The sequence below is a fragment of the Halichoeres trimaculatus genome, unplaced genomic scaffold, assembly GCF_033239565.1.
Source record: "Halichoeres trimaculatus isolate MK-OKI-2021-1 unplaced genomic scaffold, fHalTri1.1 fHalTri1_scaffold_20, whole genome shotgun sequence".
NCBI lineage: Eukaryota > Metazoa > Chordata > Actinopteri > Labriformes > Labridae > Halichoeres > Halichoeres trimaculatus.
Window position 1 is genome coordinate 14,697,783 of NW_027437198.1, and position 13,182 is coordinate 14,710,964.

The 13,182-nt window shown below is 38.7% G+C and overlaps 2 protein-coding genes across 2 annotated transcripts; both read right to left on the reverse strand.

Moving 5' to 3' along the window:
- Window positions 1–593: 593 nt before the first annotated feature.
- Window positions 594–6,413, reverse strand: tspan34b (tetraspanin 34b). Its single transcript, XM_074697066.1, has 8 exons — window positions 6,160–6,413; window positions 4,542–4,619; window positions 2,637–2,852; window positions 2,115–2,189; window positions 1,913–2,020; window positions 1,681–1,818; window positions 1,463–1,555; window positions 594–992 (listed from the first exon to the last, which is right to left on the reverse strand). Exons 2-8 carry the CDS (start codon window positions 4,596–4,598, stop codon window positions 933–935), a joined length of 747 nt encoding a protein of 248 aa, XP_074553167.1. The 5' UTR covers window positions 4,599–4,619; window positions 6,160–6,413; the 3' UTR covers window positions 594–932.
- A 699-nt stretch (window positions 6,414–7,112) lies between these two features.
- Window positions 7,113–12,790, reverse strand: znf653 (zinc finger protein 653). Its single transcript, XM_074696491.1, has 10 exons — window positions 12,439–12,790; window positions 12,221–12,261; window positions 11,661–11,978; window positions 11,048–11,562; window positions 10,783–10,960; window positions 10,590–10,674; window positions 9,475–9,586; window positions 9,262–9,376; window positions 9,081–9,180; window positions 7,113–8,968 (listed from the first exon to the last, which is right to left on the reverse strand). Exons 1-10 carry the CDS (start codon window positions 12,732–12,734, stop codon window positions 8,791–8,793), a joined length of 1,938 nt encoding a protein of 645 aa, XP_074552592.1. The 5' UTR covers window positions 12,735–12,790; the 3' UTR covers window positions 7,113–8,790.
- Window positions 12,791–13,182: the final 392 nt, after the last annotated feature.

Consider the following 13,182-nt stretch of genomic DNA (forward strand, 5'->3'; position numbering starts at 1 on the left):
GCCAGTGTATAAATTTGTTTAAATGAGCACAGAAAAATTATATTTGCTAATTGTTTGAAATTTTAACATCACTGTTCAAGCTGACACCTTGTTTTTGTTGTAACCTGCACAGAGGGATCAAACCTCATTTGGCCACCGTGCTGTGAGAAGGACTGAAAGCAACGTCTGACATCTGATGGACAAAATCTGTAACTGCAGCCTCAACAGCCTCCAACACCATAATCTACAGCTAAAATAGTTTTTAAGAAATAAATAACTTAAACTGCACCATCCAAGGGTAAAAATGGTCTCATGGTATCTGGATTTAAGTGCCTCATACAAAACTCATACTAACAAATCTAAAGTACGACCCCCAGGTAACTATTTAACTTGTCTTCTCATATTAACCAATAACACTTCCACAAACATGCTACCCTCATGATGAAGCTTTTTCCACACTAATGAAGCCAAGGTTCACAGTGAGTCACAGCAAACCTGTGGACAAACTGAGTTTTCTCTAACTGTGCTGGCACCTTTTTTTGCACATGTATTAAAATAAATGAAGGAGTCACCGAGGTTTATAAATCCTTTGTTTATTTCAAAATTGACGAGGAAATAATATAAGATTTCTCTTGCTACTAAACAAGGGTGTCATTCAGCAACACTTGCAACTATGGTTTTGTTATCTGACATTTCATTCGTTATTATATAACAATTGTAACATGTATTGCTGTCGTTTTACATTGTGTTTCTTACATTATTTAATGGATTAAAGTGCAATGTAAATAGATTTGTTATGTTCCTAAAAATGTTTGATTGCACAAAGTTTGTCATGAAGTGTTGTAAATGACGAGGCAGTATTTGCAAAGGCAAGGTCTTTCACACCCTTTGAGGTCATATGTGACGTAGAAAGGCTTTTAAAGATCCATCTTTAACCCTTTGTAGTTTCACAGTTAGCCACTCCCGGACTTTATCCTGCAGAAAAGAATCATGGAGACAGCCATGGCACATATCTGAAAAGCAAGTGACAACAAAGTAATAAGAGCTTTGTGACATAGCATACAATTAGAAGCATAACGTTATTTTTTTGTTTTTTTTTCCTAATAGCTGACAAGCAGCTGCTGGATAGCATGAGTTGTATATTGTGATTCCTGAAATAAGTTTTCTTTATGTATGATTCAAAAGGTACTTTATGTCTTTATGTTCCTGTTTTGCACTTTCCCTATGTATTCGATCAATTTCTCCTTGTATGAATTTATTTGCCAGAACAGTAACAACAAAAAATATATACAGTTATTATACATAATCCACTACTTAAGAGGCTATTTAGTTGTACAGTGGGACATTTTTTCTTGTATAGCTGAAAATGACAGGCACCTAAGTCATGAGGCCATCTGGTAACTTCAATGAGGCATTTTATTAATACCATTTGATGTTGTTAAATTTGAAGGACATAAAGAAAAGACAAACAAATGTGTCGTACCTCCAGAGCTGCAATTCCCAGTGCCACTCCCACAATAACCACTGTGTTGTCTTCAACCAGTTGCTTGATCTTTGGGAAGCAGCCTGTGATTGTCTGAGAAAAGTACAGAACAGTTGTATAACAGAGTGAACATGTTTAAGCATTGATTTATCGTTGCTTTGTAAAAGACCACATTGATATTTTTTATAATATTTTTCTGCAACTTCCCAGGTCCATACCGTAGCACTGTCGGCTTGTGTTTGATTACATGAGCTGTTTGTGCCAGGACAGCACTCTGGTGGGTATTGCTTGTTTTTGTCGTTGTAGTATGGAGAGCCCACAAAGTCTGAGGCGTTGTAGAATCCACAACATTTTAACTAATTAGAGCACAAAGAGAGAGTTTCTGTTACACCATTAAGACCTTCAGAGAAATTGTGAGATCACATCTTTTAATATAGCAGCAACACGTACAGCGCTCATTGTAGTATCCCACAGCCCTGTGACATCAGCGTTTTTCCCATAGTCCTTTTTGATGTTTTGGACTGCTGCCGTGCCAACCTTGGCAAACAACTCGTCTGCCTAAAAGTATGACATGACATCTTCAGCACAGGAATCATTTGAGTATTATCAAGTGCTGGATATACAGCGTGGAAAAGTCTGCGGGATAACCTACCAAGGGTCTGAACACCAAGATAACAACTGCTCCAGCAACTTCTGCTATGAAGACCACCAGCACTATAATAAAAAACTGAAGGACAAAGAAACAAAGGTCAAGCACATTATGGAGGGGGAATTTCAGGATCAGCATTTGAGATTTATTTATTTTTTCCCAACTAAAATATGCCAAATAAAAAAGAAATAATGCTAAACAATAATAATAATAATAAAAAAAAAAAAAAACATCACAAAAATAGATTATTGGTAATGTAAAACAATGAAAATTGTATTTTCTCAGTGCAAATAATGATATTATATTTCTTCCAAATTTGGATGAAAACTCTTCCGGAGACAAAAAAAAGAGAGAAAAACATCGGATATGGACATATCAAATGTGCTGTTATTAAACTGATGTTTTGTTTCAATTTCAAAAGTTGAAAGATGGAAAAAAATAACTACATCTAAGCCAGTCAGTAGTTTTAGAAAAAAGACAGAAAGACCATCCAAACCATCTCTAGAGGAGCAGAAAATGTCCTACCAGCAGCAGCATGCACTTGCTCTCTCTGACAGCTCCACAGCAGCCCAGAAAACCGATGACGAGCAGCAGGGCACCTATTGCTATCAGCAGGTAGCCCACGTTGAGAATCTGGCTGAGCTCCTCTGGTGCGCCTTCAATTTTCCCAAGAAAGCCGAGGATGGAGCCACTGTCCACTTTTACCCAGATTCCAACACCTAGGATGGCAGCACCTGCCAACTAGAGAGTAGTGAAGGAGAGGCTGTGAAAGTCTGAGTATTTGAACACAACATTTATATTGTACAGGCTGGTATATCAGTCAAATACAATTCAGTGTTTATATTAGCGTGCAGAAACAGACTGAGGCAGTTCACTTGTAGGGGGGTCTGATGAAAGCTGACATAATACAGGAAAAGTTGGAGTCAGCATTTTGAAGATTTTGATCAAGACTAGAGAATTCAAGATATACTGACATCCACTGCTTCTGTTTCCTTTAAGTGAAACACTTTCTTTTTCCTGGAACAGCTTGCAGACTTGCTAGTTGTTTGTTGTCTCACTCATGAGCTCACTCCTGAGCCCTGCTTTCTTTAAACAAACACCACCTGGTGAGTTACTGACCCATGACACAGAGCAAGATGATGTACTCAGTCAAATGCACCAAATAGATTTACTCTGGATGAGGGATAAGTTTAAGATCTGACTTTTAGGTGCTCTTAGCCCTGAGAGAGATTGCGATATGAAGAGTTTCTTGCAAGTGTTTGAACCCACCCTTAAACCCTTCATTCACTCAACACTCATAACATACAGCATATTTTACTCTAACATTTCTATTTACAACAATAATACTTAATTATCTATTTTACACCGCACAATACAGAAGAAAAATGAAGATGGAATAAGCTGTTCGTCAAGTTCATAGAAACTCTTAGATCATCATGAGTAGGGGCCTGCAACCTTTACTTTCACAGGGGCTATTTTGCCTCAGCTCACCTTGAGAAAAGTCATTCAGGAGCCACAAAATCTGCTTTATCTTCACAATAAAGAAAAAAGGGCATTATAACATAGAAAATAAATCTAGGGAATAATTATTCAAAAAAACAATATTTTTTTGTCTTTATCAAATTGTTCATGTGATGTCTTAGTTTTGATTTTCAAATACATTCGCAGATATAAAAAATTGTAATGTCAGTTTTTTCGTAAATTTGCACAATGTACGCAATTTGAACAAGTTGGAAATATTTCAAAAATGTGGAAATAACAGATATTTGCATTAACTTTTTTTAATGTAGAAATAAAAAAATGTGCAAAAATTCCCAAATATTTAAATGTTAAAAATTTGCAAAAACAAAAAAAAAATTGTAGGAAAAAATAAAAAAGCATAATCTAAAACTTGCTCATTCGGAATGGGATTAAAATAATGTCCAAAACAAAACAAAAAAAATGAAAAAAGAAAAAAAAATCAAAAAAGGGTATAATCTTAAAAAAAATGTTTTTGAATGTTAAAGTCTTATCACGATGGATTATACATATTTAGCGTTTACTAAATGTTAACGCATGATTTTATTTAGTTTTAATACCTTTAACCATCAATACCCTCTGTAAGAAAAACAAAAATGCTTTAATTCAAACGTATTTTTTAAGCTACAAGGAGCCACTTGATAGGAGTCACAGAGCCACAGGTTGCAGACCCATGATCATGAGAATGAAAAATAAAATAAAAAATGTTGCATCTGTATTAAGTTGTAAAGATATTTAAAAAGCTCTCTTTAAAACACACTGTTTAAAACTGAACCCACCATTCATGAACACCTCTAAAGAAATGTGAAAATGTTATGTATGATTAAAAAATTATGATAATAAATAAAATAATACTAATGATAATAATAATAAAAACATTTTAAATATGTCTAATTAAATGTTAAAACTTACAAATATGATGCCATTGAAAGCAACCATCATGGTTTTGAGAAATCCAAAGCACCCCATTTTTGCTTGATGTTGTTGGACCTTAAGAGACAAAAAAAGAAAACAAAATTGTTCAGCCCATAATGTTTGAGTTTTCTTGTTATTACACTATATTATAACTCTTACTATCTTTTTTTTCTCTTAATAGTCATCATCCTTTGTGATAAGAACCATCCAAGCCTTTAAACACACAACACAGTCATCTGTGTGCAGTGTTTGTTGTCCTTAGTCCCACCATGTCCTTACATATTGTCACCATATTGTCAAGGCAGAATGGGGAGGGCAGAGGAGGGAGAACACCTGCTGCTCTCCCAATTCTTCACTTTTTGTTCCCTTTGTAATTTTATAATTCTCAAACACTCATGAGAACATTGGTCGTACCCTCATCCGACAGGACACTTGGGTAAGGGCTGTTTGTTTTAATATCAGTAGAGGTGATGAATGAGGAAGTGTACGCCTCAGAGTTTCACCGAGCCAGTGATAGTACGCAAATTGTCCATTTTACCAGCAGTAAAACAAACATGAATGCAGCAGACTCTGATCATAAAGCACACCAGTCTCATGTGTGTATTTGCATGGAAAACTACTACAAGCTATCACACCCATGACTCAGGGATGAATTTAACTTCATGATGGTATAATAAAGAAAAAAGGCAATTTTTCATCTCTGTTTCTTCATGCACAAGACATGCATTGAGTGTGCTTACACAAAAACACAAGATTTATCTTCTGTTCACCACACATCACTGTATCCTATCTCCAGATCCTCTCTTCCCACCCCCTTTTACAACCCCACTGTTTTGGAGTCACTTCAAGATTGTCACAACCAAATGTGTGTGTGTGTGTGTGTGTGTGTGTGTGTGTGTGTGTGTGTGTGTGTGTGTGTGTGTGTGTGTGTGTGTGTGTGTGTGTGTGTGTGTGTGTGTGTGTGTGTGTGCCCAGTTGGGGAACAGTGCCCTTTGTGTGATGTGACAAAACAGGCAAATTGTTATCCACAACAAGAATGACTGAGCGTTATCACAACTGGATATCCCTTGTGTCCCTGGCTGTCTCTGCTAGGATTCCAAATGTTTCTTCCACTGCAGCGTTTTCAGTTATCATTAACACACAACAGGAAGTGGCTTGTCACTTCAGTTAACCTGCCTTCACTATGAAAGCTGGACAACATCAAGTTAATCATATAGTCAGGGACCCGGATGCCTTCAGAAACAGAGCACAACGTTGCCTTGACTCCGAATAATCCCTTGATCGTTTCTTGTCCCTGAGTTTTTCTCACTTCCTCATGGTCAGCGCTCACACTCTGTGACTAAGGAGCCAGCCTGGTGATGTATTAACACCAAGAATCACATGCATATCCATAGATAGATGGTTTGTAGTTGTTCTCACATCAAGGAAAAACCTCTGAACTTTCTCTGCTTTTCAAGATCCATCACAAAGACAAGCAAATCTCAAATGACGCAGGTCACAGGAGACAAGAGGTTACTGTTTGGCAAATCTTAACTGTTGAAAATAAACCAACACATCCAACACTCTCATAGAAAAGCAAACACAGAAGTTTAAATCTAAGTTAAATTCAGCTTACCTCTCACAGGAAATGTCCAGGGACGTGCTCAGAGGCCGCTGAAAGTCCCTACCTGCACTCTGGTGATGGAGGCTGTTGCTGTGGGAGCAGAGCGGCAGTGAGATAACACAAGTACAGGGGTGTATTATTCTTCCTCAGTCTTGTGCTGAAAAACTACACACAATAAGCCTCCTGTCTCCCACTTCCTGTGGCACTGTTGCTTTGTTTGATATGAGGAGCTTCAGAGAGGGACTTTAATCAGCTTTCTGCTTTTATTTTGGGGCTAGCAGCTGGTTATAAGTGATGGAAAGGGAGGGGGAGGTGGTGGGCGTGACCAGCGGAGCTCAGTAATAACACAAATCACCATGGAGTTGGGTTTGGCACTCCTGAGGGAGGGGAAGAGAGAAGGTAAAAGAGATCACCTGTATGCAGTCACACCTACCTCTAATTTACATTAGCACCAGCGATGGAGAGCGTCAATTTTACCTAATCCTCTTCATGTAAACACAAACAAATCTAGGACCTGGAAGTAAGTCTAGAATAAAACCTTTTTTTCTTGGAGCCCCTGAGTATTAACTAAGTTAAGATTTTAGATAAATGTTTTTTTAAATGGATTTTTATTGATGTTAAACAAATTCAAGTTGTGACTTAAACTTTTTTTTAAATTTGTGTTGAAATTGCTGTGGAGCTCTTCGGTTGGGCATCTAACAAATGTATACTACACCGCTTTTTAATGTGTAATATAAAATTAAAATCTGACTCACATCAGTAACAAGCAAGAAACTATCTCCTGAAAACAGCTTTACAAAAGACTGAGTCATTACCAAGAAAAGCGTGCCATAACACATGCCACAGTGTACAAAGAAAAACACTCATCACAAGTACACATGACTGAACCATGAGTACGTGAGCTGTACTTGTGCAGTGTTAGCCCATGGCACAGCAAGGAAAAAAAAAGTGTTTTTTGTTCTTGATTACGTATGGGAGAATGCAAACTGATACAAACCACAGCAGGATAGAATGCTCTTTGATACTATCTGTATAAACTGGAAAGGCTGCTGTTCATTCAAAAGAGGCCCCTTGAGTACATGCAAATACTTCAGCCATATTCAAATTGTCTTTCACTCGGAGTCAGAATATATGACAAAAGTCTGCTTCATAGCACCAGAAAGGGGTAAAACTGTGTCCTTCAGCAAGGCAGTTTACACCAAACAAATCTAGGTGGCTTTGATAACTGAGACATGCTCCGAGTGGTCAGGGAACAAGAGAAAGTAAAATATAAAAACAGCCAAGAGTCAAGAAATAAACACTTTAAATGAGTTGAGTTAAATCAAACTCGCCCGTGATCTGGTTGTCCTTCATGTTGCTCTTCTTTTAAAAGTTTGTTAAGAGGTTTTGACTGAGCAGATTCATTAATTTAACACAGCCAGGCGATTAAAGTTGGGTAATAAAGGAGAGGTAACATTTCAAGTAGTGAAAATAAATAAGCACAAAACTAAAAAATAAAGAAGGTGAAAAATCATACTCAAATTTTATATTCTTACACATCTTACTCTGAAAGTCTAAAATAAACAATAACTTATCATTTATTCGTGACATGGAGTCCAGCCTTGTGTTCTCCAAACCAAACCTTTACACAAACATCCAGACACTATTTACACATCCAACACTCAGCCGTCATTGCACTTGCGTATTTCATACCTTTTCTTAACGCACACCCACACTTTGTCACAAATGCGACACCCTTAAGTGAGTTATGTAAGAGTCAAGTGCACACTGCATAATATTAAACATTTGTATTCCACAAATGGCCTTTAGAAAACACGTACAATACAAACATGAGTCATTTTCACAATTTCAGTGAATCATTAGTAAACAGGTGACAGGAAAGAGAAAAGAGTGCCTGTGTTAAGACGCTAACTAAAACACTTAACAGTACGAGGAAACAAAGACTGGGGTAAACATTCCTGAGAAATCCTCGCAGTAAACTCACAGCACTATTCATCTGGGCCGGTGAGTCAGGACCAAGGAGGTGAAAACACATCATAGGACATTGTAGAACCAAAGCTGCTCCTTTGGCTCTACAACATGTTGTATGAAGTGACATGGAAAGGCTCACAAAAAGAAAAGATCAATCGAGCAGCCTTAATTTCAAGTATCCTGATAGGTATTCTTATGAAATAGTAACACTGCTCATGTATGGAGGGTGAGAGCTAACCAAAACTATTTTGACGAAGGAAAGAGGAAGAAGAACCTCTTATCTTGCTGTTATTTAAAAGTAACTTAGCCTCAATGATCAGGTAAGTAAGATAAATGTGTTTCATTCTTATTCTAATAGAGCTTTTGTGATTTTGGTTTAAGAAAAGTTTATTTTGAGAATCTTAATTAATTCTCTATGGCCCTTCATGCTTCTTTTTGGTATATAAAAAGTTGTCACACTGACTCGTAACAGTATGAGATGTTTGATGAAGGGGATCAAGGAACAGTCTTTAGACATAACAAAGCAACACTGAACTTATATCTTTCCTGCACATATCCAGAACAGTTTGTAAAGACATGTTAGAACAGCTGGTGTCCAGCACAGCTGTTTGAACTCTGTCCACTGGAGATTCTCCTTTGATTTCCAACCTGTTCTCGTTGAGCTCCTCAGCCTCAGGTCGCCTGCTTGTCTGGATGGCTCTTTAGCTTGTGAAACTTAACACTGTCCAGTTTCTCAAACCTCTTCTCGCAGAACTCACAGGTGAAGTTATAGTGCGCCTCTGGAGTGTGCTTCTTCATGTGCCAGTTCAGGGAGGCACGCTGGCGACACTGGTAGCCACAAATCTCACACCTGATGCATGATACAGAGAACGAGGCGTAAAGAACAGGGCCCACTCAGGTATAACATGCTACATAAACAGTGAAAGCAAACTGTGTTTTCAGTTTAAAAGAAAAAAACCTACTGAAGAGGTGTTTCTCCTGTGTGAGTCCGCCTGTGAACCTCCAGGTGATTCTTGCGCTTAAATGATTTTCCACATGTCTCACAGATGAAATCTCTCACCCCTGAGAATACACAAAGTTTCCTTTTTAAGTTGAATAAAATCAGATTTTCATATAACGAGTGTTTCTTTGTGTGAAGCACACCTGAGTGGATGATCATGTGGCGTTGCAAGTGGTTTGATAGGTAAAACTTTTTCCCACACCCTGGATGCGAGCAAACTTTGGTCCTTCCTTTCCTGTGAACGAGGTTGACGTGATTCTGAAAAAAAGACAGAGGAGGATTTGATGAACATTTTTTGTTACAGTCAACCAAATGAAACTAAGAGATCAAAGATTTAAAAAAATCGGTTGCTTCACCTGAAAGCTGCTAATAGCAACATAGACTTGACTGCAGCCCTCATACGGACAGTGGAACATCTTGAGCATCCCGTCTGCCTCAATGACAGGGCCTCGCCGGTGCCTCTTGGACCTGACATGTCAAAAACAAAGACACGTTGGTTCACATTATCAGGAGGATGTTGAGAGGAGAGGAGTTTACGCACATCTCTGCTGGGCACCTACACAAATCTTTAACAATCATACGTCTCTTGGACTAAATAAACAAGAGAGTCCGAGTCAGTGGTCTGCAACTTTCGCTATCAAATGAGTCATTTTGCCCCCTCTTCCACCAAAGAAAGAGTCTAGAGCCACAAAACAAAACACATCTTGTAAAGTTTGAGTGATCTTCACACAGGACTACAGGGTTACGTTCTTTAAGCACTCTGATACTTTTATGAAGAATTATTTCATGTAACCTTGATGAGCTGCCACAAAACTAGCAGCTGTTAAATTAAGAAAGTTAACCACTTCCAAATATGTTTGTAACTTTGTAACTAACTTGTCACTTTCCTTAGCATTCACGAAATCGATACTATTCACTCATCTTCAGTTTTTTACTTTTTAGCAAATGCTAAGTGCTTGTTATGAAAATGCCTTACTGCGTTACAAAGGCTTATAAATCTGTACAAGCCGAATTAAACCCTCTTTTATTCTGTTAGACTTTTTTTCTTTAGATTTATTCATAATTATCTTACTGAGGATGGAGGTCTGACATTCAAGAAGCCACCTGTTGGTAAAAACAAGGGCTTCCGATGTGGAGGTGTTGCATATTTTAGTTGATTTATTATTTAAGGTTTTATTGAACTTCAATGTTGAAGTATTGCCTCAAACTCCATGATAAATTTGCAATAATAATAATAATAATAAAGTTAAAAAAAATCGAATCAAGAAATAATCCTTAACCATTTTTATGTTGTTGTCTTTTTGAGGCCCGAGGGAGTTACTGCAAGTAGGCTGAAGAGCTGCGGGTTGCTTACCTCTTGTCTTGGTATTTAAAACTGGATAAACACCCAAAGCTTTGAAATAAAAGCATATCAAAATTGACGGACAAAATTTCTTGCACCAAGTCGTGGAATTCACCATGACGAGTGTACCTGTTCAAACTCCGCTGCAGCTCTCGATTATTCCCCAGCTCTAAAACATCAACAGCAGGCTGCAGCAGCTGTTTGTCACTCAAACCTGTAGAAAAACAAGTTACACAACATTAGAATCATTCCCAATTACACAGACAGCGTCAGCCAGGCCGTTTTGCCAAACAAATGAAAAGCAGTTCTTCAACTAGCTCACCTGTTATAAAGTCTTCATCCTCTGCTGACTGAAGTTTTGAGTCAGATCCACAAACCTGGTTGTAGGTAACACCCCCAATAACAGTGCAAGTAACTTCCTCCACATTTCCACCTCCCATGTTGAGTTGGATGCCCTCTGAAGTTAAGGCCTCATAGCTGGGACCAGTGATGATGATAAGCTAAAGATAAATAAAGAGTTAGTCACTTTTAAGGAAAGAAATGCTTCATAGTTTAACTTGGTGTGTAATATCTCTGTGAGGCATTACCTGAGATCCTTCCAAGGCTGGTCTCTGGTCAGGAATTTCACAGCTGGAAACTACTGTCTGCAGAGTGGGTGGGTCAAACAGCTCACTCTGCTCTTGTACCGGTGCGGATGGGGGCAATGACAGCCCTGGCTGAGCACTCAGTCTGACTGTCCCACTTGAGTTCTCATATGTCTTCTCTGGTTTCTCAGTTAAAGACGCTGTCACAGCAATGCACTCATAACTGTGCGGTATAGTCCTCAACTCTTCATCTTGTTCTTCTCCCTCATCTCTGCTTTGCCTCAGATCCTGTGCCTCCTCAGCCTCTTCTCCCTCTGAGGGGATAGGGTGAAACTCTGCTGCAGGGGAGCCTTGCTCTGGCTCCATGACCATTCCCACCTCCCACACAGGCTGCCCTGTATGTGGAACATCCTTGGAAGGAGCCTCTGCAGCAGACGGATGGTTCAGCGTTGCAGCCTTCTCAATCGGGCTCATGGTCACAAGTTGTAGCTCAGTGTCGTCCATATTTTTTTCCAAATCTACACAAAAAGAACCAACACTGATCATCAAATTGTTCTAACAGCAGGTGAATCTAACTAACCCTACTCAGTTTAAAACTACAATTCTCACATGGCACCTTTTGATTGATTGTGGGCTGCCCTCTTTCTTCTGCCGCTTATGAAGCGAGTGACCATAGGCATGTCTGCTTTTGCCGTCTCCTCTCCATCACACTCTCCATTTACTTCCTCCTCATGTTCAGAGTCACTTGCCTCCCTCAGTGGAGAGAAAAGGTATTGCACAAATGAGTGGTTGGCGTCACATTGCCAGATAGCAGCAGTAGAGGAGTTGTGCTGGTGCTCCACAGCTCTGAGCTGGGGTTCATGAGGGCAGGAGCAGGAGTGCTCCTGATACCATCGAACCAGACTCTGCAGGCTGGACACATGCTCTTTCCTGCCTGGAAAGAAACAAGAGTCAGGGAGAAGGGTGTTTACTGAGAAACAGAGAGCTTTAATTGATCTTTTTTATTAAATAAAACAAAAAGAAAATAAAGTTTACCATTGCCAGTCTGCCACCTGTAACACACTTTAGTCCAATTTATGTGTTATAATTTACAACTGTGTAATAGAAGTATCCTCTTTTTTCCATTTTTTTCTTTTGTACAAGCCGATACAAAGTTTGGATGGATTCAGCCCTCACCTTTTCTCTGTTTGAGCGAATCTCCAGTATCAAGCTTCTTCCTGTTGCGCAAAAACACGAAATTTGGACAGGGAATTATCAGCTACAGTCGCACAAAACACCTGCTTAAATAAGAATGATCAGTTTTCATCACTGACTGATAAATATGAACATGGCAGACAGTTTTCATAACATGTTCGCTACAGATATTAATATGACACTGCTTTATTCAGGCTTACCCGAAGTTGTGCTCTTGCAATTTGTCTCCATACGTGGAATTGAGCAGGATCAGATACTCTGCCAGTCCAGCATCACTCAGGCTGGTCCGCCTGCGGAGCTCACTCCACAGCTTGTGTGACTCTCCCAGATACACCCTCCTCACGTCGTACTTCTTTCTGGATTCAAGCCGCCTCTTGGCTCGGTCGGAGTCTGTTAACCTGGGCCGTCCTCTGCAGCGCCTCAAAACACTCTTCTCGTGGTCTCTAGCTTGGTCTGGGTCCAGAGAGACGTCCAACTCTGCAAGGCTATGCGCCATCTTGGCCTAAACAGCTGATGTTGTGGTTCGAGGGGTTTCCGGAAGTTGTCAGACTAAACAGGAAGCGAGGTGAACGGACGCCTTAAAAATATATTTATTTATTTATTTATTTATTTATTTATTTATTTATTTATATAAGTACCTGTAGTAAGATTTCTCCCCCCCCCCTTTTTTTTTTTTTTTTTTTTTTTTTTTTTTACCATTTTACCCCGTTTTTTTCTTTTTTTTTCCCACATGAGTTCTATGGAAGCCCATTTCCTCTAATAAAAACAAAAACAAAACTGGAACAGTTCAAATAAATAATTAGATAAATAAAATTTGGATTGGGATTCTAAATAATTATGAGAAAATTATAGTCAGAAGATACTGAGTCATAATTATAAGACAGTATCTCATTATTATGACTTGACAGTTTCATTTTCCTTTTTTCAATTACTTTTTTTCTGTT